Here is a 26,690-nt window from a genome sequence, read left to right as displayed (position 1 = left end):
TTGTGAACTTTTGACAGAGCGGTGTCACGCAGCAAGAAAAATTCCGCAGCAAACAATGTCGTGACGTACTCGGCACAGTAATAAAAGAAGCCTAAGAGTACAATCCAATAAGGCATCAAATGGACGCCATCAATCTTCGATTATTACTGTAAAACAATTATACATAGCTTAGTGAGAGCTATCGCTACTTTTAAATTGTGATTACAACTGCTGCTCTTAAACCTGTTTTTAGGGATCAAAACCTGTTTAAGGTCGCGGGGGATATATACAGCATGAATAAATTCATGAAGCGAAATTTTGCTTGACCTGCATCTTTTAAAACGCTTATTCCTCGGCTGTTATGAATGTGATTAAGCTCAAATTTTACAGAGACATAAAGAAAAGATAAAAGATTATGTATGGCATCTTTTATTTGGTAGATTGTACCTAACGGCGATGTTATAGCCACGATGCTGCCAAATTGGGAAGAACATGATTTCGTGGCAGAGTTTGTCGAACGAGTAGGAGACAGCACACTGTGATCTTGTCAAAAACTAATCAGTCAATATCTCTAGAGTGTCATAACAGAAGCGGATTTTTTAATTTAAAGTTTTCCAGCAAGTTATGGCGGTTAAAATGCGCAAATTTTAATTGAATGCCTTCTACCTCTTTCTAAAAGCGCTCTTTTAAAATTCCGCCTCTGTTATGACACACTACAGTATTCCTAGTTTACCTCTCTGCAGTGGCAGCTCATGAAGTTCTATATCCGCGCTGAATTCTCTGCCACAAAATTGTCGGAAAAGTCCAAACTTTGAGATTTCCGAAGGTGTCCCGATCAAAACACGGTTTCAAAATGGTAATTATGGTAATTATATTCCACGCGTTTATGGTGAGAACAATGCATTTTCAAAGAGACAAACAATTCCAGACGCAAACACATCAACCTCGTTCCCAGGGCTTTTCCCTTTGGCGCCCGTGCCAAATCGCCAAGGGAAAAGCCCTGGGAACGAGGTTGGCAAACACATCAAATCACGCGCGCGTGCTCATATTTTTTATGCAAATATCTCGTCGTAAAGTTCTCGATGTCAGTCGTTGAACTTCGTGCATGCGCCTTAAATAAATGCATAATGATGAGCCTAAAGCCTGGTTCTTATATGATCGTCCCGATCGTCTCTGTCGCTTCTGTCGCTTCAAAAAGTTTGCTTGCTCCAATCACCTCAGACTTTGCAAACGACAGAAGCGACAGAGACGATCGGGGCGATCATATGAGAACCGACCTTAAAGACATCAAAGAGTCATTAGAGTCAAATAATTAATTTGTTTGCATCCCCACAACCCCTCCCATCAGTGTCAAATAACAACCACTGACGTCAATTCGCACTCTCCCCCCCCCCCCCCCACCACCACCCCAACCTATTTGATCGAAGCACGGCTATTTTCGAAAGCGCGATACAGTTCTTATAGCATTCATTTACAGTGATTAACATAATTTCAATTTTGAAAATGTCGATATTATTTTTTTAAATTTCCCTTTAAAATCTTAAGGTCGGGACATACTAGGAGACAAGTTGCTGCAACATGTTGCCTTGTGTGACATGTTGCATTTTTGCGACAATCTTTGTCGCCGCGACAGAATTTTGTCGGTTTGAATTCGTGCGACTGATCGCAGCGACAAAATGAGCAAAAGCAGCGATGTCGCAGCGTGTGCACACTTCTTCGACAAGTTGCTGCGACAAAATATAAATAAACCAATGAGAGAGCTTCATGTATTTTTGCCATTGGAAGTCTTTTTCACATTCCCACTCTTTAAAATTCGCTGCGTGTGCACCGAACAAGCGCCTTGACGCAGCGACTTGTTTTGAAGCAGTACACACGGAGCGACTTGTCGGCCAGTGTGTCTCGACCTTTAATATCGCACTCGTCGCTTTACGATTCGTTGCGAATTTTCAGTTATCAAATTTTGCCAAGTAATCTTCAGCCTACGTTTAAATCATTTCCTTCGCTGGGACTTTCAAGTGGACAAAATTCGATGAAATGCACATTTGAAACTTGTAAATGAAAGACAATTGCCTTCGTTCTTGCGCAAAGAGGAAGTTTCTCTTACGTCAACACAGTACAGTCAACAAGGAAGCGGTTATAACGTCAGCTGATTTGCGTTTGGGCACGTAGTTCATCTATCCCTTCAAAATGTGTTGCAACGAGGTTTTTCGAATTGAAATGCCTTACAAAATAACACTTGACTGATAAATATACTTTGTTTGGACAACACATCCAACACAAAGTCTTAATTACGCGATTATAGCGTTGCTTTGTCTGGCGTGACAATATTCAGCGTTGTGTTACGAGTATATAACTGTGGCTATTTTTAGATCACGCGTCTGTCCAATCAAAACCTTCGTCGTAAGTGAAGTAAATTCGTAAAGACGAGCACTCGAAAACTGAATTAAAGCTCCATCACTTCCTGTGTCAATAAAATAATTGTGAAAGTATAAACTGAAAAATATTTTTAACCCAGTGTGACAAATATATGCATATTCTTACGCCTGGTTCGGAATAAAACACGGATCATCTCTGGTGGTATTCATTCAAGTCAATTATTCTAACCAATCAGAAGACAGAGGGACTTTCCCTGATGTTTTGTGATGGGTCTTTTAATCAGCAGCTAATAATAGCTTTACCGCTCAGACAGAATAAATTGAGAGTGGCGAACAATCGGCTCTCATTCGAAAGTTTGACTTCTCGATTGAAGATCGTCGACATTTGGTCCACCTTTGTGAACGGAAGGGTTGTTCATTGTTAGGTTTTTTACAGGTAAGCAAAAGAATGCTTTATAAAATTTAATTTTCACATATAGTATTGACTGTTAAAAAAACTCTACTCCGACGCAAATTTTCTCCCTACCTACGCGTTAATGTATAGTCCTTACCTACGCGTTAAACTTCGGAATACCCGTAAATTATAATACGACTGCAACTGTTCCCACCGAGCGCAGTCCTGCACTCGTCAAAACTTAACGAATGCCATAAAATGAAGGCGCAAATATCTGATGTTTTCTGGTTCTTAGTTGTACACTGCTCTTTCTACCTCTCCGTTCTGGTTAAATCAGTAACCTCGTTCCCAGGGCTTTTCCCTTGGCGATTGCCCTGGGAACGAGGTTGGTTAAATCAGAATACATTAGCACCTCAACATTGATCAACGACAGGAATTTTCCGCACTTGTATACATACCGTAAAATTCCGGTTACAAGTCTTGTGCTTATACAACTTCGTATAAAGGGGTTTTTGTGTGGGCTTATAAGTGGAGGGGCTTATATCCGGGAGGGCTTATAAGCGGAATAAAAAAAAACGTTCCGAAACGGGCCACGGGAGTGTTGATCGAAATGCGTTTTTTAGTTAAAAACGCATAATAAAGCAACATTTAGCCCTTTTCAGTACTCTCATCCTGCAGAGGGGGGCTTAAAATCGGATGTCTTTTTTTGTTTCTAGGGAGATGGGCCCATAACCGGGGGGCTTATAATCGGGGGGGGGGGGAGGTTATAACCGGAATTTTACGGCATACTAAGACTCGTGTAACTGTCAACTCTCACGTATTATGCGCGAGACTCACGTACACGCCTGCGTATTGAAAATACGGATCTCGCGCTTCTCAGTTCTAACTCATTTATCAGTAAATTCTACTCATCTAGCCCAATCAAAGGTAAATTAACTGGAAAAACAATTGGTCATTTGCCGTTTAATTTGTTGTTTCATTGTTGCGTTGTTTAGGTTAGTAATTTCAGCAACCTTCGGAAGTTGTCAGAGTATCTTGTCTATCTTCGGCAATTTTCGATGGTGGTCGAAACATTTTCGGAAATGCTGAGAGGAAACTCTCACGCGTCAGAAAATTAAGGTATGCACGGGGCTTCATGTTAAGTATACCTATTCTTTGACTAAATGTTATTTTCCCGCTCTGCAGATCAAGAATTCACGAATTATGTCTTACCAGTTGGTTATTGTAGGAGATAGTGACTGTGGAAAAACGTTTATGTCTTCGTTTGCTGATAACAAGTTCCCTGAAGAATATTTGCCTTTAGCTACTGGCGGTTATATAGCTTGCATAAAAGTTGATGGCAAGTCGGTCCATCTTCCGTTTTGTGATACAGTGGGACAAAGAAATCCCGATTATGACATGTTGCGACCTCCCTCTTATCCCCATCCTGCTGTTATCCTGATGTGTTTCTCCATTGATAGTCCTGACAGTTTAGAAAACATCCCTAAAAAATGGTTTCCTGAAGTGAGCCATTTTTATGTGCCAATCATTTTGGTTGGTATCAAGAAAGATCTGAGAGATGACGAAAACGTCAAGAAAGAGTTATCGAAGTTAGGAAAAGCGCTCGTGACAAGCGAGGAGGGACGTGCTATGTGTGAAAGGATCAATGGTTTCGCTTACATGGAATGTTCTGCTAAAACAATGGATGGAGTCAGAGAGGTGTTTGTAACAGCCGCGAGAGCCGCACTGGCTCAGCCGGAGCCTAAGCCTAGATGTAAATCTAGATGTAAATGTAGACGTGGTAGACGTAGATATAGATCGTGGCGTATACTTAGGAAATGCAGTATCCTTTAACTAATAGTCAAGGCTGTAAGTTTTCGGGCAATGAAGAAATGGGAAAAAATCGGACAAGATTGTTCGTCAGTTTAGAAAATCGGTGTAAAATTTGTTTTTCATGCCAGACTCAGTTCTATCTAAAAAATAAAGTTGTAAGGTAAAAAATAATAATAAATATAGAACCATTCGATTCACGGCGCTTAAAGTCACTTAATTAAAACCAGTTGAAACCTGTTTTAAGGCATCATAAAAAAATCGAAAATACCTAGTAAATAGTCAGTTTATTTAGAAGAATATTTGTAAATCACCACTGTAGTCTCTTAACCTGTTTTAAGGTAATTCCACTTAAAGTGAACCTGCACTGAGTTTTTTTATCAAACTTTACCTAGTGATGATACATAACGATTGCCCGCTAAGTGATATAATTTTGAAGAAGAAAGAGACAAAGTATCTTAGAAATAGAACCGCCCATAAAGAAAAAAACCGCCTTCTTTTTATGTGCGCGCGCTAATCACGCGCGCGAAGTTATGCGCAGTAGGGATGCGCAATGCAATACTGGTAAGGTATCATGGGAGATTTGAAAATCCCTGGTTAATAGTCAATTCATTTAGAAGAATGTTTAAAAACCACCGCCGGTTCAGAACATAAAATCTCAAAATGTGGTTTTACTGATCATCTGGGTTTTTCCACCTTCACCCAAAAGTGTCTCAATAACTAATATGCCAGACAGTTATTGTATAAAATACTGCAACTTTCAACGCCTGTAAAATTTATTCCACAATTTTTAGTATATATAGAATTCTCAAACTTTGAAAATGTGCATTTAAAATAGTAACGTTTTTAATTATGTGGAAAAAATTCGCTTGAAAGGCACTTTAATACTATGTGTGTTATATTTTGTAGCAGAAATACATCCGTTTGTGTAAATAAAATATATAACTAAAAACTAGCAATGGTATATTGCAATTCCTGAGTTTTAACTGGTTAACAGGCAATGGTATATGAGTTCACATACCACTGACCACAAATAAGGTAGCCGATACCCGTAAACGAAACAGCTGGGGAGCTGAAATATTGCAATTTTTGGGCGTTTTTAATAATAAATAAAATAAATAATAATAAATAAAAACAATTATTCCACTCGCGCTTGTTGAATATGAGATCGTTATAGCCAACGAGGCGCATCAAAAGAAAAGTTCGTCCATGTGTTTTGTGTCTTCAGCTCATATTCTGGTCGCCGCGCAGTGCTTTCTAACCGCCGACAGGTTAGCTCAGTTGGTAGAGCGCCGGATTGTCAAGCGGGAGGTCTCGGGTTCGACTCCCAGACCGGAACAACATTTAGGGTCTTAAAATAACTGAGGAGAAAATGCTGTCTTTCAGCAAAATGGATAGACGTGCTAGTCTTCTCGGATAAGGACGATAAACTGTAGGCCTCGTCTCCTGCATCTTCAGTGTTATGATCAGCAGGGGACGTTAAAGAACGCAAACACTAATCGAAAAGAGAAGGACACGAAGTTCCCGGTGTTGTGGTCTGTTTTATTCACATGTATCTATGGGTTGGGTGGTAGGGTGAGATCATACACGTGGACGGATAGCGGCTGCCAAAGGCGCCTGATATGCTGATGTCCGGTCTCATCCCATAATTCTAATTGTGAAGCGCATTGAGCTTTGTAAATGCGCTATATAAGAACCTATATCATTCATTCATTCATTCATTCATTCATTCATTCATTCATTCATTCATTCATTCATTCATTCATTCATTCATTCATTCTGGTCAAGAGCCAGCCGGCAAAGCCGACAAATCCCGATTTTGCATAAATTTATTGCGTTCGACGAAGGAGAGCGCAAGCCTAATTTTGTTTTTTCGTCCTGTGTCTTTTGAGTTGGTATGCCTGTGTACTGTTATGCGGAATGAATCGAGCCGTAATGCGCGCGCAGGTGTATGGATTGGCCGCCCCGATTGATTTTTGCAGGGGCAAATCTCGGCCGGGAAACTGGTAGCCACAGATGGCCTCGATTTCATGCAAAACAAGATGGCGTCCCAAACGGAGCTTAGAAACATCCTTTAGGCCTACTCTGGGACCTTAGCTCGCCTTAACTCGCCCTAACTCGCAACTTGAGATTATGGTCAAATTTCCTTAACTCGCCTTAACTCGCCTAAACTCGCGTTATCTCGCACAAACTCGCGGCGAGTTAAGGTCCCAGAGTAGGCCTTCCTTTTGCTTGAAAAAAGGGTTAAAAACGTGTGGACAGAATTGTAATTTTGCCAAAAATGTCAGGGAGAACATTAGAAGGTTATCATCCAAGATAGCAGAGTTGTCTTCAGCCACCGAACGTCAAAAAAGAGTGGAAATCGAGTAAGTCGATGCGTTGTTTCGTACGGAGTTCGTTCGTAGGTAAAAAAAACCAGCGTATTTTCCTGTAATTATATGTTGCACAAAACTACAAATTGTTAGAATTAAATGCATCGATAATGGGTATAATACGGAGCAAAATTGTTTTATCACTTCTTTGAATTTGTTATATATCGTTATTCCTAGAAACACTAGAGGTTTTGACGAGGAAATCGTTGTATAGTGAATGTAATATGCGTGTAGTGGATTCCTATGTGAATTATGTCTGTGAATTTTAATCGAAGTGAAACTATTTCCAGAAGTTTGTGGAAGTTAAATCTAGTTTAGTGCCAGACGATAACAAGTCTAGTGAAATAAACAATTATTTTTGTGTACACAATATTCATTCATTCTATGTTCTTTTGGCTCGTCACACAATCTTTCTCACACTTATCCTCCTCGCGTTTAGTGAGGTATAAGCATAGTAACTAACTTTGACATAAGGCATACTACTAGTAGGTCGGCCATGTCGGTTTCTTGCCACTACTTGCTTACCTTGGGTCTTTTTTTTTTTAACCTATAGGTCGAACGCACTCCCCTAATATCTGATTACTACTAGTTTTAAATTGTGATTACAACTGCTGCTCGCTCCTCAGCAACGAAAAGCCACTTTAAGCCTGTTTCTAGGCACCAAAACCTGTTTAAAGGCATCCTTACAGGCAAATAGTTAATTTGTTTGCATCCCCTCCCATTACTAAAGTCAATTCGCCCCACGCCTTTATCCCCACCGTATTTAATCGAAGCACGGCTATTTTCGAAAGCGCAATACAGTTCTTATAGCATTTCAATATTTTCAATTTTGTAAAGATCATATCGGTATTATTATTGAAATAAGCAGGTTAAATTTCACTTTTAAATCTTATATCCTACTCGGCGCTTTACGCTTTCCTGCGAATTCTCAGTGATCAAAATTTTTCCAAGTAATCTTCAGCCTACTTTCGATACTTTTAAAACTATTCCTTCACAAAGCCTAACAAGTGGACACAATTCGATGAACTCCACATTTGAAACTTGTAAATGAAAGACAGTTGCTCTTTCTTTCTGCACAAAGAGGAAGTTTCTCTCAAGTCTACACAGTACACAACAAGAAAGCGGATATGACGTCAGCTGAATTGAGTTAGAGCGGCTCGTCGTTCGTATATCTCTTCAAATGTGTTGCAACGAGGTTTTTCGAATTGAAATGCCTTACAAAATAGCAATACACGGATAAATATACTTTTTTGGACTACACATACAATATAAAGTCTTAATTACGCGATTATAACGTTGCTACGTCGGGCGTGTGAACTCAATTCAGCGTTGTGTCACGGATTTTAGCTAAATTTAGGCAATGACCATCAAATTCGCTGAAATATTAAAAATAACCGCTTAAAACAGTGAAGGAACATTTCAACAACACAGCAAATACAAAAGAAGGTAGGGATGGCCAAAAGTGACGAAGATTCAAATGGATTGCGATTTGGGTTTTTAAAATATTGTTAGGCTGACCAGTTTTCAAAGTTAATCTTGTTTTCTTGTAACTTTAAATTGTAACGCCCAGGAAACACATTTGGTTGCAATGAAGCTATGATTTTGTCATTTAGATCCACAGAAGTAATATCTTGGCAAACATCAAGTTTCATAGCGAGTATTTGGGCAAAACTTAATAACATGAACTTAACTCAGCCGTGACACAGTCCCTTTAATATATCTGTCAAAACCTTCGTCGTAAATTCGTACAGACTATCGCTCGAAAACCGAATTAAAGTTTCACCACTTCCTGTGTCGATAAAGTTATTGTGAAACTATAAACTGATTTTTTTCTAAATTTGCCTGGTTTGAAATAAACCACGAATCATTGGTGGTTGTAGTCATTCAAGCCCGAGCATTCAAGTGCCACTTATCATAAATTATTCTAACCAATTAGAAGTTAAAGGGTAAACCGGAGGGACTTTCCCTGATGCCTTGTGATGAATGTTATTCAGCTGCTAATAATAGCTTAACCTCTCTGACTGAATAAATTGAAAGTGGCGAACAAGCGTCCCTCATTTGCAAGTTTGACTTCTCGGTTGAAGATCGTCTACTTTTGGCCGGTCCACTCAATTGATAGCCTCTGTTAATCTGAAGGGTTGTTCAGCGGTAGTTTTTTAAAGGTAAGCAAAATATTTATTTACCACAATTTGACTTTTACATTTATTGACAGTTGACAAAACCTCTGCTCTGATGCAAACATCACGCTATCTACACGTTAAACTTCGGAATACTCTTAAATTCTAATACGACTTCAACTGCTCCCACCGCGGACGTGAAAACTTTAAGAATGGCATTAAATAAATAAAGGCGCAAATATATTATGATTTCTTGTTCTTGTACACTGCTCTTTCTGCCTTTTCGTTCTGGTTAAAACGGAATATATTAGCACCTCAATATTGATCAACGACAGGAACTTGTTTTCAGCACATACATATCAAAACTCGTGTGCCTGTCAACGTTAACTCTCACGTATTATGCACGAGTCTCACATGCACGCCTGCGTATATTATCGAAAATATCTCATGCTTCTCAAACCTGACTCATTTATCCGTGAATTCTACTCATCTAGTTCAATTGTAAACAAATTAACAGGAAAAATAATTGGTCATTTGCCGTTTCAATTGGTGTTTCACTATTGCGTTCTTTAGGTTTAGTAATTTCAGCAACCTTCGGAAGTCGTCAGAGTATCTTCGGCAATTTTCGAAGGTGGTCGGAACATTTTTTAGCGGAGCTCTCCAGTGGCCCGAAGGGCCGCAGAGCAGAGCACCATACCCATGAAAGAAAGAAGGAAGAAGAACGAACACTGTCGATCATGGCTAGCGGCATGGTTCGCGGGCGCGTGCGCCGTACGTCGAACAACGTACGTCGTGCAACATGGCGGCCATAGTTTGATGGTAGAAAGACAGGGAAGAGTAAAGCAAGAATAAATGCGGCCTTTAAAATTAAAGGGGTTTGAAAAGAAAAAGAAGAAGCAAAGAAACAAAACGTGGCTGACAATTACGTGTAGATAGTAATCGACCGCCAAAAAAGTGGACATTGAGAGCCATAATCGATCGATGACTTTCGTGTCTATCTGTAAAGCCAGCGCCGTACATGAAGGAGCATTTGAAAGCTAAATCGGGTTGATATTATTAACAAACCATTTTATTGCTACGGGGTAAAAAAAAACTGACTGCTCTGGGATTTGAACCCGCGACCTCCCGCGCCGCATACTGGCACCTTCTCGATTGAGCTAATCCGACAGGCTATGTGAAATTGTCGAATATATCCTATACTAGTAATACGTGACTCGCAGGGCCTCGCGAAGCTCTGGGTGATTGTTGCCTAGTAACGGACAAAATACAGCAGACAGAATAAGTAGAATACAAACAGAAACTGAACAACAACGAACTGCACGATTACAGAGACTTCGACAAAATACCGCGGACAGAATACAAACAGAAACTGAACAACAACGAACTGCACGATTACAGAGACTTCGACAAAATACCGCGGACAGAATACAAACAGAAACTGAACAACAACGAACTGCACGATTACAGAGACTTCGACAAAATACAGCAGGCAGAATACAAACAGAAACTGAACAACAACGAACTGCACGATTACAGAGACTTCGACAAAATGCCGCGGATAGAATACAAACTGAAGCTGAAGACACAAGAATACAGAGATTACAATTACTGAGACAAAATTATACAGACAGACTTTTAGTAGAATCAACTGAACAGCTACAGGATAGATTACAATTAAGAAGGGAAAGTGATGCAGCGCGCTTACAATTAGAATCGGAGGAGGAGAGAAATATTCGATTACAGTCTGCTCGAGAAAATAGTGCCACGCGTAGACAACAACAACAATTACAGCAACAGCAACAGGAACTAAACAGAGATAATTATCTTTCCAATGGATGGAGAAATCCCGATCAGCCTTTACATCAGCAACAATGGGTTCAGAACGAAATGGCAAATTTTCATACAACAATGAACAGTTTTCAACACCAGCAGTTTATATCCTGAATAGGCGTTGAGGGAGTATTATGTGGAAATCAGTGTTATTTTAATCCGAAAAGAAAAACGATAAAAATGAAAGGCTCAGGATTCGAACCCACAAAAAAAAAATAATAATAAAAAAAAATTAAAAAAAAACCCTAGCCGGATTCGAACCCCCGCCCTCAGTCCCGAAGATCTGATTTCAAGTTCGACCCTCACACCATTAGGCCACCAGCGCGCGGCCGTGTGACGTCATTTCCGCCACACACCAAGCTCACAAATATATATGACCGTAAACTCCACACGAGATTTCATCCCGCCTGAGCCCTTTGAGGGACAAAATTATACACCCCGCTACGCTCGGCCTTCGGCCTCGCTTCGCGAGGAATCAATGTAATAGATATTGTGGGGTCTACTAAACTGCTGCGAAACTATAACAGTATCGTGAAACTATTTCCTGTTGCTAGAAAGCAGATAATTTACTGTACTCTATAGTAATTTTTCGTGCCATGAGTAATGACATTTGCCCTGCTTTAACATTATTTTTTTTGTTGTACCGCAGACATTCAGTTTAACCGTGAGCGATTTAAATTTGTATTGCACCTATGAACCGCCATAAACATTAGTACCTTGGCCGCTTATTCACTAGAATGAAGACATTGTAAGCTCCAGTGAAAATAAAATAAATGGGGAGCTCCGCTTTTAGGCTTGTCTAAATCTTGCCTAAATCTATATATTAAAAATGCTGAGAGGAAACTCTCACGCGTCAGAAAATTAAGGTATGTAGGGGGCTTCATGTTTAGTATACCTATTCTTTGACTAAATGTTCTTTTCCGCTTTGCAGATCAACGATTCTCTGATTATGTCAGCCAACTGGCACGAGTTCCCCCTAAGAAGGAAGTTGGTTGTTGTAGGAGATAGTGACTGTGGGAAAACGTGCCTTATGACTTCGTTCGTTAGAAACAAGTTCCCTGAAGAATATGTGCCTAGAGAGTTTGAAGGTCATCTGGGTCGCATTAAAGTTGATGGCAAGACGGTGGAGCTAGGGTTTTTTGATATAATAGGAGAAAGAGATCCTATTTATGACATGTTGCGACCTCTCAATTATTCCGACACTGATGTTATCCTGATGTGTTTCTCCATTGATAGTCCTAACAGTTTCCCTAGAGAACGTCCCTGAAATGTGGGTTCCTGAAATGAGCCATTTCTGCCCAAATATACCAATCATTTTGGCTGGTAACAAGAAAGATCTGAGAGATGACCAAGAAACAAAGGAAAAGTTATCAAAGTTAGGAAAAGCGCCCGTGACAAGCGAGGAGGGACGTGCTATGTGTGAAAGGATCAATGGTTGCGCTTACATGGAATGCTCTGCTAAAACATTAGATGGAGTCAGAGATGTGTTTGTAACAGCCGCGAGAGTTGCACTGACAATTGAGCCGCCCAAGCGACGATTGTGGCAAAGACTCGGGAAATGTAGTATACTTTAACTTATAGACAAGGCTGTAAGTTCAGAAAATCGGTGTAAATTTTGCCATTCATGTCAGACTCGTAGTTCTACAACCATTTGATTGACGGCGCAATGATTATTTTTAAATACCGGTGTAGCCCAAGATTATGAAAGTGCTGCGGCTGTTTTCGTCTATTTTGCATTTTAGAATAAGGGTTGCTTATAAGCGACAAATATAAAGAGAGTATAGTAGATCTAGCGAGGTTTATAGAAGCTTACAAAAAAGGTTCAACCATCTAGCTAGGCGAGAAATTCTTAGCAAGAATAAAAAACAAATTGAATTGTAAATATTTTGCATGTCATGACAGCACATGGATTGATAAACTCAAATTAAACAATAAACAAGTTACACGATAATCGTTATCCTTTCCTGATAATTTTGTCGTGTTATAGGTGCTACGTGCTTCTTGACAGGCCCTCGTGTATTCGCACCAAAAGAAAAGTTCGTCCATGTGTTTTGTGTCTTCAGCTCAAAGTGACGCTCCACAGGAGCGTAATGCATTATGGTCGCCTCGCAGTGCATTCTGGTCATGAGCCAGCAAAGCCGAAAAAATCTGGATTTTGCATTATATTACCACTGCTGCTTGCTTGCTCCGCCGCAATTGAACGCCACTTAAAACCAGCTGTTTTTAGGCATCGAAACCCGAGATAAAATAAAGTTTATGTGTGAATGTATGTATGTTTGGGTCAAATGGTCAATTTGATTGCACCAGTGTCAAATAACAACCACTAATGTCAATTTGCCCCCCCCCCCCCCAACCCCCCTATGAAGCAAAGCTATTTTCGAAAGGGGAATGATGTTATTTTAGCATTCCGTTGCAGTGATAAACATATTTTCAATTTTGTAAAGGTCGATATTATTATTGAAGTAAGCAGGTTAAATTTTCTTTTAAATCTAACATCGTACTCGTCGCCTTACGATTTGTTGCGAATGTTTAGTTCAAGTTTTGCAAAGTAATCTTTAGCCTAGTTTTAAAACAAGTGGACAAAATTCGATGAACTGCACATTTGAAACGTAAATGAAAGACAATTGCCCTCCCTTTTGCACAAAAGGAAGTTTCTCTTACCTCTACACTGTAAACAACGAGAACGCAGTGAGAACGCGGAGATGACGTTAGCTTAATTGAGTCTAGGCACGTCGTTTATATATCCCTTCAAATTGTTTTCTGGACTTCACATGCAACACAAAGTCTTAATAACCCGATTATAGCGTTGCTACGTCTGGTGTGTGAACTCAATTTAGCGTTGTGTTACGGGCATATATCTGTGGCTATTTTTAGATCACGCGTCTGTCCAATCAAAACCTTCGTCGTGTGTGAAGTTAATACGTAAAGACAAGCGCTCGAAAACTGAGGCCCCGTCCCCACTGACCCGGGTAAATTTGAAAACGGAGAAATTTGAAAACGCCGCGTAAAATGCTTTCCGTCCACATTAACCCGGGTAAATTTGAAAACGATACGCTTCATTGGTGAGCGTTCTTGAAAAGCTCCGTGACCGAAAACGCCGTTTCAGCGTGGACGGTTGGCCTAACCGGGGAAAAAAAAGATGCGTTTTCAAATTTACCCGGGTCAGTGTGGAAAGGGCCTCAATTCGTAAAGTTCCTTCACTTCCTGTGTCGATAATATAATTTTGAAACTATTTCACTGGTTGTATTTATTCAAGCCCGAGCATTCAAGTGCTACATTAATTATTCTAACCAATCAGAAGACGGAGGGACTTTCCCTGATGTCTTGTGATGAGTGTTTTAATCAGTAGCCAATAATAGCTTTACCGCTCTGACAGAATAAATTGAAGGTGGCGAACAATCCTCCCTCATTTGCAAGTTTGACTTCTCGGTTGAAGATCGTCGACTCTTGGCCGGTTAACGTTCACTCAATTGATAGCCTCTATGGACGAAAGGGTTGTTCAGTTCTAGTTTTTTAAAGGTAAGCAGAAGATTTATTCAGCATAATTTAGCTTTTCAATTTATTGACAGTTGACAAACCGCTACTCTGAAGCAAATATCACCCTATATTAATGCGACTTCAACTGCTTCCATTGTGCGCGGTCTTGCACTCGTCAAAATTGAACGACTGCCATTAAGAGGAGAAAATATATTATGTTTTCCGTTCTCGTACAATCATGCTCTTTCTGCCTCTCCGATCTGGTTAAAACGGAGTACATGTATATTAGCATCTCACTTTAAATCAACGACAGGATCTTTCCGCACATGGATATAGAGGGTCTGAATGGTATAGGGTATACCTGCCAACTCTCACGTATTTTGCGTGAGTCTCAGCGGATCACGCTTCTTAGACCCTACTCATTTATTGACCGTTATTATTGACTTTCCGGTGATTCTATTTAACAGAACTTGTTCAACTATTCAAAAAGTCGGTCATTTGCCGTTCCATTTGATATTTGGCTGTTGTGTTGCTCAGTAATGTTTTAAAATCTTTAGGAGCTTTTTAGACCACGTTTTAAACATCCTTTGGAACTTGTTTTGGAAGTCGTCGGAGCATGTTAGGCTATTTTCGATAAATGTCGGAACATTTTCGGAAATCCGGGAAATAAGGAGAGGAAACTCTTCCGCGTCGGCATGTACCCTGGGTACCAGAGGATTTTACGCGGAATGGATGCCCGGGTATAAAATTCTGTCTGGTTCCGTTTTTTTTCTTCATCGTAGTCAGAAACGTGCATGTTGATTGACTGCAAACATTTCTCCTATCTCGAACAATCACTTGTTTGTCTCCCGTCGGAACTCAAAAGGATTGGGTATTGAGATCTGACGTCCAAAGCAACTATGAATTCGCTTCAAAAGCTACCTATTCTTTGATTAAATGTTCTTTTCCGCTTTGCAGATGAAGGATTCAACGATTAAGTCAGCCATCCCGATAAAGCTGGTTATTGTAGGAGACAGTGACTGTGGAAAAACTTGCATTTTAACTTCGTTCGTTAGAAACAAGTTCCCTGAAGAATACGTGCCTAGAGTATTTGAATGTTATGCGGCAAACCATGAAGTTGATGGCAAGACGGTGCTTTTAGGGTTTTCTGATATATTAGCAGAAATATATATAGAGCCCAAATATGAGAGATTGCGACCTCTCCCTTTCGTCGGTCTAACTAGTGTTATCCTGATGTGTTTCTCCATTGATAGTCCTGACAGTTTAGAAAACATCCCTAAAATATGGTTTCCTGAAGTGAGCCATTACTGCCCAAATGTGCCAATCATTTTGGTTGGTAACAAGAAAGATCTGAGAGATGACCAAGAAACAAAGGAAAAGTTATCAAAGTTAGGAAAAGCGCCCGTGACAAGCGAGGAGGGACGTGCTATGTGTGAAAGGATCAATGGTTACGCTTACATGGAATGCTCTGCTAAAACATTAGATGGAGTCAGAGATGTATTTGTAACGGCCATGAGGGCTGGACTTACAATTGAGCCGCCAGAGCAAAGACATGGGAAGTGTAGTATACTTTAACTAAAAGACAAGGCTGTAAGTTTTCGGACATGAAGGAATGGAAAAAAAAAATGACTCTTGAAACTTAAAAGACAAGATTTTTAGATATCAGTTCAGAAAATTGGTGTAAAATTTGTCATTCGTCTCAAACTCAGTTCTACTTAAAAAAATTAAGTTGTAAGGTATAAAAATAAATTTAGAACCATTCGATTCTGTGCGCAATAATTATTATTAGTTATTATAAGCCAGTCATGAACTTAGCACAAAGTAAATCAAGCATATTTTTATTGTAGCATTGCAAACATGTTTCAATATTTTTTAAGGCTCATGAGCCTAAAGAGCACTTGTAGCCCATCAACACTGAAAATCAGCTGTTTTTAAAACAAATTATCTATAAGATAACTTCTAGCTTTCTTGTTATTTTAATAACATTTTGCTTATAATTTACTTTCTTTAACAAAGCTTGTAAGAAGCACACAGCAAAGGATAAAATACCGTAAAATTCCGGTTATAAGCCCTGGGCTTATACAACTTCGCAAGGGATTTTGGGTGGGCTTATAAGTGGAGGGGCTTATATCAGGGAGGGCTAATAAGCGGAATAAAAAAAACGTTCCGAAACGGGCCACGGGAGTGTTGATCGAAATACGTTTTCAGGTTAAAAACGCATAATAAAGCAACATTTAGCCCTGTTCAGTACTGTCATCCGGCACAGGGGGGCTTATATCCCGGGGGGCTTTTAACCGGAATTTTACGGGTACTGTAAAAGCTGTGTCAGCGGCTAGCCTGCGAGCAGGCTAATGTTTAGGAATACATGAACGAGCGGTGAGAACAAGTCGCGAGCCGTCGTCACTTTCTTCGTGTGTCTGCCCCAGACTCCCTTTTCTCGTACCTCGCCGACTCATTCACTCTGCGTCGCCACTCGAATTCTCATGTAATAATTTGATATCAAACACGAACGACAGTGTTTCATCGGGATATCAAAACACCGAGAAGGGAGTTGAAAATACGACGCGCAGCGGAGTATTTTTGGCGAAATTCGAGGTGTTTGGATAGCCGATGAAACAGTGTCTGGAGTATTTGATATGTCTTCTCAATCGAAACAAAAACTACGAAGTACACGGAGAAATAACATCGTAAAAATCTATGCTAATTAAGACCGGGTATCCATACCTCCTTCACGGTTATGTTTTTCTTTGTTTTAACTTGATGAATTATTAATGAGTTTGAGTTTGAGAAGTGTATTCCTAAACACGAGCCTGTTTGCAGGCTATGTCAGCGGCATGTGCATGCAACTGTCTTTTATCACTCATCCCCCACTGCAAAGTTATAACAGTGCCATGAACAGTGAAAGACAACTATATCCACAGGCCACTGGGTTTTCAGTTACTAAACAACTGTTCAAAATACTAAACTTTAAAAAAATGACTTTACTCTTCTATTTACACATATATTGCATATAATATAATCTGAATAGTCGATTCTGAGAAGAAACTTTACTTAATTCATACTCCTTACAAATATATCAACAATTGTTCCACAGGCTTACCATCTGCTGTTAACATGGCCTTGAGCATTTTAAAGTTCTTGTGAGCAATTAATTTTGATAGCTTATAAAAACAATTTGTTTGTTTAATAAGCATGATTGTTTTAAGCCATCAAAAGAAATGTATAAATCACTTAATGCTTCATTCATTTATTAATTTTTTTTTCGAAAATCACTGTCTTGTAATGTCAAAATAAGACAAAAGTTTATTAGCCTGTGATTTAACTGACCAACAAGGTTTGTCTGCCTTAACGGCTTATATTCCAGGTTATTATATACAGTTATATATTCTACAAAAAGCAACAATTTGTTATTAATAGTGTTATCTTTTTGTAGCAGATACACATCAATTTGAAATATAATTGAAAAACAATGTAAACAACAGCAAAAACGGTGTTACAAATTTCTCAAAAGACTTAAAAGTGAGAGAAAACATTGTTTAATTGGTGCAAAACACATCTATCAGCATCACCATACTACCATAATTGGCACTTGTCAGAGTTTTTGTCTGATTGTTAACATATTGGTACAGAATGTGATAAAATTTTCACTGTCACATCAAAAGTACTCTTTCATTTTAATTAATCACATCAATTAGAACCAATCAGAAAAAATAAACAAACATTTCGTGAAAGGTCCAACAGTTTGGTTACATTATGTACCACCGTTAGATAACCTAAACATTCAATTTCAATTGGATTGTAAATCAAGCTAAAAAAACTCAATCTCAGTGGTACTACCTGGTTAATAATAAATATTTTTTAAATTGTTAATACTTATTTTAAAGGAACTATATGGAGATGAAATAACTATTAAATTATTTTCTTTTCAATTTCAAGCTCCAAACATAATTAAATTTTACAGCAAGATTCTGGTACTTTTAAGGCTGCTTTTGGGCTAGTGACGGAGTTGGAGTCAGAGTCATAATCGGAGTCTTTAGAGTACTTACGACATATTGAAAATCCAAAATTGAAGTCTTAAGCAGAGGGCCATAAGCTTGACAGAATCAGAGTTAGAAAAATCACGATGATTATATTCTTGTTTATAAATTCCATTGTCTTCCTATTCCATGACTTGTGATCCAGTGAAAACTAAATTGTTGGAGTTCCAAACAGAAGTATAGAAACGAACTATTCAACAAAAGTTTTTCTTTTCTGCTTGCAACTCTGACTCTGGATCATAAGCTACGTAGTCATAACCTAAATCAGAACCTATGCTTGAAACTCCGTTGATTTGATCTTCAACACTCTGTGTTTCTGATTATGTAACCTGAGTATCAGGCTTTCCCAAGGGGAGGAAGGGGGGGGGGGTAGGAAAGGTCTTTTCTCCTCTTTTCTTCCCTACCCCCTCTCCTTAGGAAGGCCTGATACTCAGGTTACTGATTATGACTTTGACTCAGGTGCGGTCCTTAGACAAAACCCCGGGCCCCCAGGAAAAAAACCACCTGTGGGATTTTTGCATTTCCACTGAGTCTGTTGATATGATCTAGACTCTGCGAGAAATCATTGGGTTTACTTGTATGTTCTCAACACCATTTTCATCTGTTCCTGGGTGAAGTCTATCTTTGTCACATGATAACTTCTTTTTCTTTCTTCTGTGGCTGTAAAAAGATTCAGCAAGGTGATCAATGTAATTTGCATAATATTCTTTTTCTCATTATCATTGTGTTACCGTCATTACCATGAGGTTGCTCAAAGAGCGTTTGATTTCAAGTTGCGTTGCCCGTGGCATAGCTCCTTTAAATGCCTGGGCAATTTGTTGTATTTAAATTTCAAAACTAGTACTTTATAGAATGTTATTATGTACATGTATGTAAGGAAATGTTCCCAAAGTTTTGCTACAGGACACAGAAAAGTATATGTACTGAACAATTACAAGAGCTGTCATTGGAATGGTCTCTGTGACTCTCGACTCTTTGTATCTGAAACTCTGTAGAGTTTCATGCATAGACATAAAATTTAGAGCGCCATTTATTACTCAAGTTGTGAGTCTGGGTGTAAAATGGTTAGAATTATAAGGAATAATAATAATAATAACAACAATAACAATAATAATAATAATAATAATAATTCAAGAACAGCTTACCAAACAAAGAAAAGGCACACACTGATAATCACAAGGGAAACAGCAAACCCCACTCCAAAGATGATTGTTAAAAGATGCCAAACATCTAATAATCAAACAAACAAACAGATAAGTAACAACTAAAACTAGTAAACACATGGACTGTTTAGAATCTAAGGTCCATATCAGTATTTTGGCTGTTAACCTGTCTTTTAAGGAGGCTCGAAAGGGTTTTCAACTGCATGCGGGCGCGACTTGCAGTTGTCATCCATGAGTCCACACGTCAGCTGATTTTTCTATGGAAAAGTAACCGGAGGTAACATTACTCCATGAAATTGCGTGAACTGGAAAGTTTGCTCGGTGACCTATCCCAATTTTTTGCATACAAGAACTATAACCATTGTCAGAAGTGTTACCAAATGAATTCCTTCTCTCCCCCCTCCCCTTCTCAATGTTGAGCTCCCGAACATATTGCACAGACAATCCTAAGCCACAATGGGTTCAACATTGAAAGGGGGAGGGGGGCTCTTAAAATGTTTGTATGCACCATTGAGAAAGTTTAAGCGTCAAGTTTACGCATATTTTATCTTCCTAGCGTAAGCGTTCCAACTACTTCTGACTAGGGTTGTAGTTGGTATTTTCTTTCTATTACAAAAGTTAAAAGAAAATTAAATTTTTTTTTATCTGAAAACAGCTTTTCGAAAATAACTCGATTTCCACAATACAGATAAAATAGGAAAAAAATAAATAAAAGGTCACCAAATTAGTTTTTGAGAGTACTAATTTGCAAAAACTCTGTTTTAGGGGCTGTTTTCAGAGAGCTGTATTGTTGCCATGGTAACTTCTATGGCATCAAGTTCACTCTTAAAATGCTTTCCTATAATTCCCTTGTATAGTTATTTAAAAGTTATCTGTGTGATTTGTTGCACTTGTTTTCAATCTTTTATCATAACAGACACATTACTGGAAGAAGGAAACACTTTCGAGCCTCCTTAACCTGTCTTTTAACCAGTAAGTAAAAAACAAGCCTGCATTGGGTCAAAGTACATCTATAGTGTCCCATACTGACAGTACTACCAGAACTTATTCTGATTTCCATAGCAGTATAAGCAACTTAGAGTATTTTAGCTCCCCCCCCCCCCCCGTATGGGATGCTAGTCCATTTTGGGGCTACCCTCTTCCCCCAGTATTAAATTTGTAACTAGTATCACCTATTTATATACATCTAGGAGGAGAGAGGCATGGTGAGAGAGTACCCAACACAACACAACGTGGACTAGGGACTCAAACCCAAACTGCTCAACTTGGACTCCAGGACACTCACCTCACTCAGTTTTATTATTTGTAACCATTTTAAATAGTAACTTAATTAAGTATTTTATTGTAAAAAATATATCGTAATTTTAGCATTTTATTGTAAATAATATATTTTTAGCATTCTAATTATTTTAAGCTGAGGGCCCCAAGTTTATCAGTAACTTAAGTTACTGTCACGGGTCACCCTCATTAAATAAAGTCTTTACTTCACTTCACTTCACATCAAATGAGGTCACCCTGTTCAACTGTCTGTTTACCTGATTGTTGATTTTTGCAGGTCATTTCTACCACTCTGACTCTATTTGGTAGCAGTATTGATTATGTTTTACATTGATCATATTAGCATGGTGATATCTGGTAGATGTTAAATGCCACTATATTAGTTGCTATGGATACCCCTATGAATTGGCAGAATTCAAGCTCTAATTATGCCGAGCTTATCAAATTATTGACAAGTTACCATCACTAACCCCATGAATCTGACTTTCTTGCAGCTTGTGTTACTGGGCCTAGTTTTGCTGTGCTTTCTGTTATTGAGGCAGTTGTAACAGTAGAAGACTCTGCCGTTATCTCATTACATTCACGATCTAAAAAGAAAAAAGTTCATTTGATAATTTGTAATGCAGCGTTTCAAACTGGTTGGGCCAGCAGAGCCAGGAATGTTTTTTTCAGGAGTGCTCTGAGGCCAAATTTAACAGCTGTGACAAAATTATTGTAGAAACGTTTTTGATCCAACACTTAATTGCATCATTGACAAAAAAGCTGTCAAGCTGTCAAAAATCAAGTGTGATTTTCAACAGCTTGGCAAAGTATGTCATGTACAAAATCCATTTTCAACTACATGTACATTGATGTCTGAGAGATTAAAACTAAAATCTACCTCAGTCTGAAAATATGCACTACACAAATCTGTAAAGCAACTACTATAATTTTGGCTTTTTTCTCAGGTGTTATTTTTTAATATAGATCAATCAACTGAAGACACCAGACAGAAAGGACTGGTATGGAATTAATAAGCCTGAAACTTTGATGTCTCCAAATTTGTGTGGAGTGGAAGCAAGCATACAATACATTACTGTAGTTGTAAATTTTGTAAATGAAAACTTGTAAATTTTTAAATTAAATGAACTTGTAATTTTTAATTAAGATTTTTTTCAATTAGTTTTAATGTCGTTTTAAATATTATCCTTTGTAATGTAATAATGTAGTTTTCATTCTTATAGGGCCTCTATTGATAGCAGTAATTTTGTAATTTATAATTACTGAAAGAGCAACCCTGTTTAAATAAAGGCACTCTTCTTTCTACACAGGAAACTGTCTTCTTCAATTACTGGACATTGTTATACATGTACCACTATCGAACCAGAAAGGAGTAAGACTAGGTGTACTTTGTATACACCTCTTATTGAACAAGTGTGCATAAAAGTGTTGCTTGCTTTAATTTGAGAAATTTCAGTGATTCTGGAAGTAACCAGACTCCAGGCACTGTTTAAAACCACAAACTAAACTTCAAAGATTCTTTTGTACTACACCCACGCAAACCACTTTTTCTTTTCCATTCCCATCAGCAGAAGCTAAAAATTTAAACCAATTTACATTTTAAAAGTTAAGACCTATAAATCATAAACAAACAACATCTACAATCCAGGAACACCAGTCTCAGGCCAATCACGAGATCGACTGGAAAGGATATCGCGAGTCAAGACTCTACATAAAAGGGCCAAAGATGTCAAAAGAAAAAAACAAAGAAGCCATTCATATTAAACATCAACGCCCAACGCTGAACAGAGGCGGTGGCTATGATCTTCCTGTCATTTTTGACTACCTGTTGTCACTTGATTAAACAATTTGCATTCACGTGACAACGTGAGTTCACTTTAATCGCTGATGAAGACTGTTTGAGACAGTCGAAAGCTTCGTCACTAAACATTTTCAGCCCTTGTGACAAGAAATAATTCATAGTAAATAATAAAGATGGTAAATTTCAAGCTTGGTGATAAATAGTGAAGAAATTATTCAACATACACGAGCGTGGGTTCGATTCCCGTCGGGGACTATTTTTTTTTGTCCCACGCTCGTGTCATGTTGAATAATTTCTTCACTAAGAAATATTTCGGTTTTTTTCCCAAGACCTAGAAGTTTTTTTCACACATAAATTAGTCTTGTTTGTTCTATTAATGTTACTAAGTACAAAAAATACTGACTAAAAACCTTCTTGCTAATGGTATGCATACCTGTTTCATTGGTACAGACATAAATGATCATCTTCATTGAAACGCCATTAGCTACGTCATCACAGTGACCACCTGATGTACTGTTCAAGGAAGCTTGTGTGCCATCACTTGTTGCTGGATAGGAGAACAAAATGCCGTGTTAACTGGGCAGACCTTATGCTCAAAAGACTTATACAACAATAGATTTTATTAAATCTTAATTGCTCTTTAATAAATGTAATACCTTTCCTCGACAAAAAAGGGTTTACGCATCGCTAGTTGCTCCCCAGGGGGCAACGAACAATAACGTCAATGCAACTTATTAGAATTCTGCGAACCTTGCATCCATCATTCTCTGAGAGACTGCGAAGGCGTCGAAAATTTAGAGTATCCTTTTATATTTTTAGATCTGTTTAAACCATTTTTTATTTTAAGCTATGGCCACAGATCGCTCCAGCAGTTTTATTTTAACAACAAATTTAGGTACAATAATAATTTATATAAATTATATATTAATTGAACCAGTTTATGCTGAAAAAACTCTCACTCTCCCCACAATCTCTTCAGCTCCTTCTTTCTAAATTGTTTGGATCTGCCCCTGAATTGAATGTGCAAGTTGCTGAGCAAACTGCCATTCAATACTGGAACATTGCACTGCAACATTGGGGAAAAAAAAAAAAAAAAAAAAACAAGGAACAATACCACCCCTAACAGCAGGGTGTTGGGAAGAAGAGCTGGTTTGATTGTAAGATATTGATCTAAAAGAGTATTACAAAATGTGTGAGGCAGCAAGGCATGCACAGCAAGGCAGTGAGGCATATGGGAGGCAGAAATCTCTACTCCATATAAAAAGCTGGGCTAACCGCAAGCTACCTATTAATCTAAGTGTGGGCTAACCAGAGTGCCATTTTAGGCTAACCAAAGTGCTATTTAGGCTAACTGGAATAGATTGCATGCCTCACTGCCTCTCATTTTGTGATGACCCATCTGGAAACAGAAGTCACTTACCAATGAAATAATGTTCCGAGCCAGGTGGAAATACTAAGTTATCAAGACTGAATCTCTGAAAAACCAGGGTATCAAATGTCAGCTTGTCTGGTGTGTCACAGGGCAACCAAATATTGTTGATATGTCCTACGCGATCTCCAACTTTACATTCCAGGAAACTCTGTTTATCCACATACCACACAGTTTCATAGCGTTGTTCATTGGGAATAGCTTGTGACTCATGCAAATAAGTCGAAGAGTGTGGACATATGATGCTCATTTTAGCGTTTGGTTGTACAGAGAGCCTGTAATAGGCTTTGCCATCTTGGATCGTCTCATTGGAGAATCGAAAGCTTGACAAAAGAATAATTGTGTTATTTGGGATACTCAAAACACAGGTGTCCCAAGCTCACGTTTAGGGAAAGCAAAGAATAGGCCATATCCAAGTTACCCATTGACTCTGTTTCAAAACGAGTCTACGTGCGAAACCATTCAAATGAAAATGAGCTTGATTTGCATGAAAATGGACCTGTACGTGAAATTTATTTTCATATGAATGGTTTCACCGTACACTTTTTGAAACAGAAGCAAAGGGTAACTCGGAAATGGCCTATTAATTCGATAAACTAAATGCAAGGCTGATCAGACAGCTAAAAAGGCTAATTGTCTATTGATTCATTTTTAGCGTCACAGTACATTGTGTGAGCGAAGATGACCTATGTACATGTGTTAGTCTGAAGTTGACCTATCAGCTGGCACGGAACCCAAGTGTGCAGCCTTGACTCTCTCTTATGATGGGAATAATAGTGGTAGTGCAAAAGGCCCAAAAAGGTCAAAAAGTATAACGGACACACAAGCGGTGGGTCTAATTTATTCATCTACGTAATGTAAGAAATGTAGTTATTTTGAAGTAATTTAGCATTCTAAATAAGCGATATTTCATTCCCCATCCAATGTCTTATAAAGCGCTCAAATTCTCAATGGTTCCCAGTCTAACCTAATACCACACCAGCTGAAAGGTCACATTCCAACTCACACAAATGTACCGTGACGCTAAAAATGAATGAATAGAGAACTAATTCTTTGCTTTCTCTAATCGTGAGCTTGGGACGCCAGTGCTCAAAATACTCAGTCTGGTAGTTCATTTCTGTAGATTGACAGGATGGGTCACATGATAACAATCTCGTATTTTTTATTATTATACATTAGAATTACTTTGAAACATGTGATTGGTGGAGAGCATTCAGTCAATATACAGTAGCATGTGAACTCGACATGATAACCCAATATCTGCAGCAGATATTGGGTTATCATGTCGAGTTCAAAGTCCGCCTAGTTTCCAAGGCCCTTGTCCGTGTAGTGCTGTCAAACTTTTGAAAATATGGCTGAGCGATTCGCCTCCGTTTCCGAAGAGGAATTGAAAGTTTTGATTTAGAATAAAGATTCTAAAAACACCAAGAGAACAACAAAAACAAGTGTAAATATTCTGAATGATTTTTTTGAGGGAGAAGAACCTGGAGGAACCACAATATAAAACCGCTTTAGCCAATGTTCTGACAAAGTTTTACACCGGTGCTAGAAAAAGTGATGGCAAATTGTTTGAAAACGTATAATAAACTAAGCAATATTATTGAATTCGGTTTTCGCATGATATCGTGAATTACCAAAACCTCGTGTCTGTACACAGACCTCGGTTTTGATAATTCACAATATCATGCTCAACCTCATCCAATAATTGCTTAAGATCATTGGTGTTTCATTCTTAATCTATCTTTGCCTTGAGTTCAGTTCATACACTCTACTCTAAAGTTAGTTCGGTATTTTTTGTACCCACAAAAGTTCTTGTTCGGTTTTTTAATGAGTGTAACTGGCTGCCCGGCTCCCGTGCCTATGGTTATCCAGACAGCCAGAACTTAAGACTAGTGGGAAACAAGCTTACATCTATTACATGTTGTGTAAAAAAATATTTCTTTATTATTAATTCTCATTTTATTGTAAATGTCATTAATTATTTATTTAGATTTATAAGATAAAGACTAGAGAGGAAGCCCTGTTGTTTATAAGCCTTACGGTTTCTCATTAGGTAAAACATCGTCTTTGTATTTCGTTTTTATTATTCGGTTGTGATTTTATGTTGCATGAAAACGACGCAACATAATGATATGAGCCCAAATGAATTAAAAGTTAGCTTATTTCGGAGTATGACATTCAGCAATCTTACCTTTACATGTAATTTAAACGAACTTACTTGGGGTTTTGTGGTGTCCATTGAACTGACTCATAATATTCCACATTCCATCCAGACTGAAAAAGGCAAAGAAACACTACAAACCAGAATCCAGTGTTTTGGTACATGATTTTAAATTATGGCTATGCTCCCTTCCTTTGAGTTAATGGCTGTCTGTCTACATTGGTTTTCGTTCGACGTTGTTGTTGCTCAAAACGTTTCTGTTTACAAGTATCACCATTACATGCTGAGCACTTCATCTGAATGAATTTTGAATGAAGTCATTCGTAAAATACGCTAGCAAATATATACGCAAGCACGAACGCCCTTGCAAACGGGAAGTTCTTTGTTTGAGGGGACACTATATAAAATGCTATCATGAAGTATAAACCAAGTCTATTGTACTTGGAGTCCGCACCCCTTTGACCAGCG

General features: G+C 38.5%; 1 protein-coding gene, 1 long non-coding RNA gene and 3 pseudogenes across 5 annotated transcripts in view; 4 read left to right on the top strand and 1 right to left on the bottom strand.

Moving 5' to 3' along the window:
• The window catches only part of LOC144650780 (uncharacterized), a 207,753-nt gene that overhangs the window by 113,545 nt on the left and 67,518 nt on the right, over positions 1-26,690 (top strand). The window lies entirely within an intron of this gene.
• LOC144648868 (ras-like GTP-binding protein RHO pseudogene) lies at positions 2,711-5,488 on the top strand (annotated as a pseudogene). The gene is made up of 2 exons (XR_013569791.1): positions 2,711-2,790; positions 3,934-5,488. The product of XR_013569791.1 is annotated as a ras-like GTP-binding protein RHO pseudogene (transcript).
• On the top strand, positions 8,954-12,821 carry LOC144650772 (ras-like GTP-binding protein RHO pseudogene; annotated as a pseudogene). The gene is made up of 2 exons (XR_013570190.1): positions 8,954-9,091; positions 11,808-12,821. The product of XR_013570190.1 is annotated as a ras-like GTP-binding protein RHO pseudogene (transcript).
• On the top strand, positions 14,302-16,195 carry LOC144650773 (ras-like GTP-binding protein RHO pseudogene; annotated as a pseudogene). The gene is made up of 2 exons (XR_013570192.1): positions 14,302-14,395; positions 15,311-16,195. The product of XR_013570192.1 is annotated as a ras-like GTP-binding protein RHO pseudogene (transcript).
• Positions 16,176-26,612, bottom strand: LOC144650763 (uncharacterized). The gene is made up of 6 exons (XM_078510511.1): positions 26,280-26,612; positions 24,053-24,384; positions 23,066-23,179; positions 21,302-21,418; positions 19,536-19,620; positions 16,176-19,050 (listed from the first exon to the last, which is right to left on the bottom strand). Exons 1-6 carry the CDS (start codon positions 26,384-26,386, stop codon positions 18,936-18,938), a joined length of 870 nt encoding a protein of 289 aa, XP_078366637.1. The 5' UTR covers positions 26,387-26,612; the 3' UTR covers positions 16,176-18,935.

The sequence above is a fragment of the Oculina patagonica genome, chromosome 4 (assembly GCF_052425735.1).
Source record: "Oculina patagonica isolate OP01 chromosome 4, crgOcupat, whole genome shotgun sequence".
NCBI lineage: Eukaryota > Metazoa > Cnidaria > Anthozoa > Scleractinia > Oculinidae > Oculina > Oculina patagonica.
Note: the sequence above shows the minus strand (reverse complement) of the source record. Positions and strands in the feature narration are given on the sequence as shown.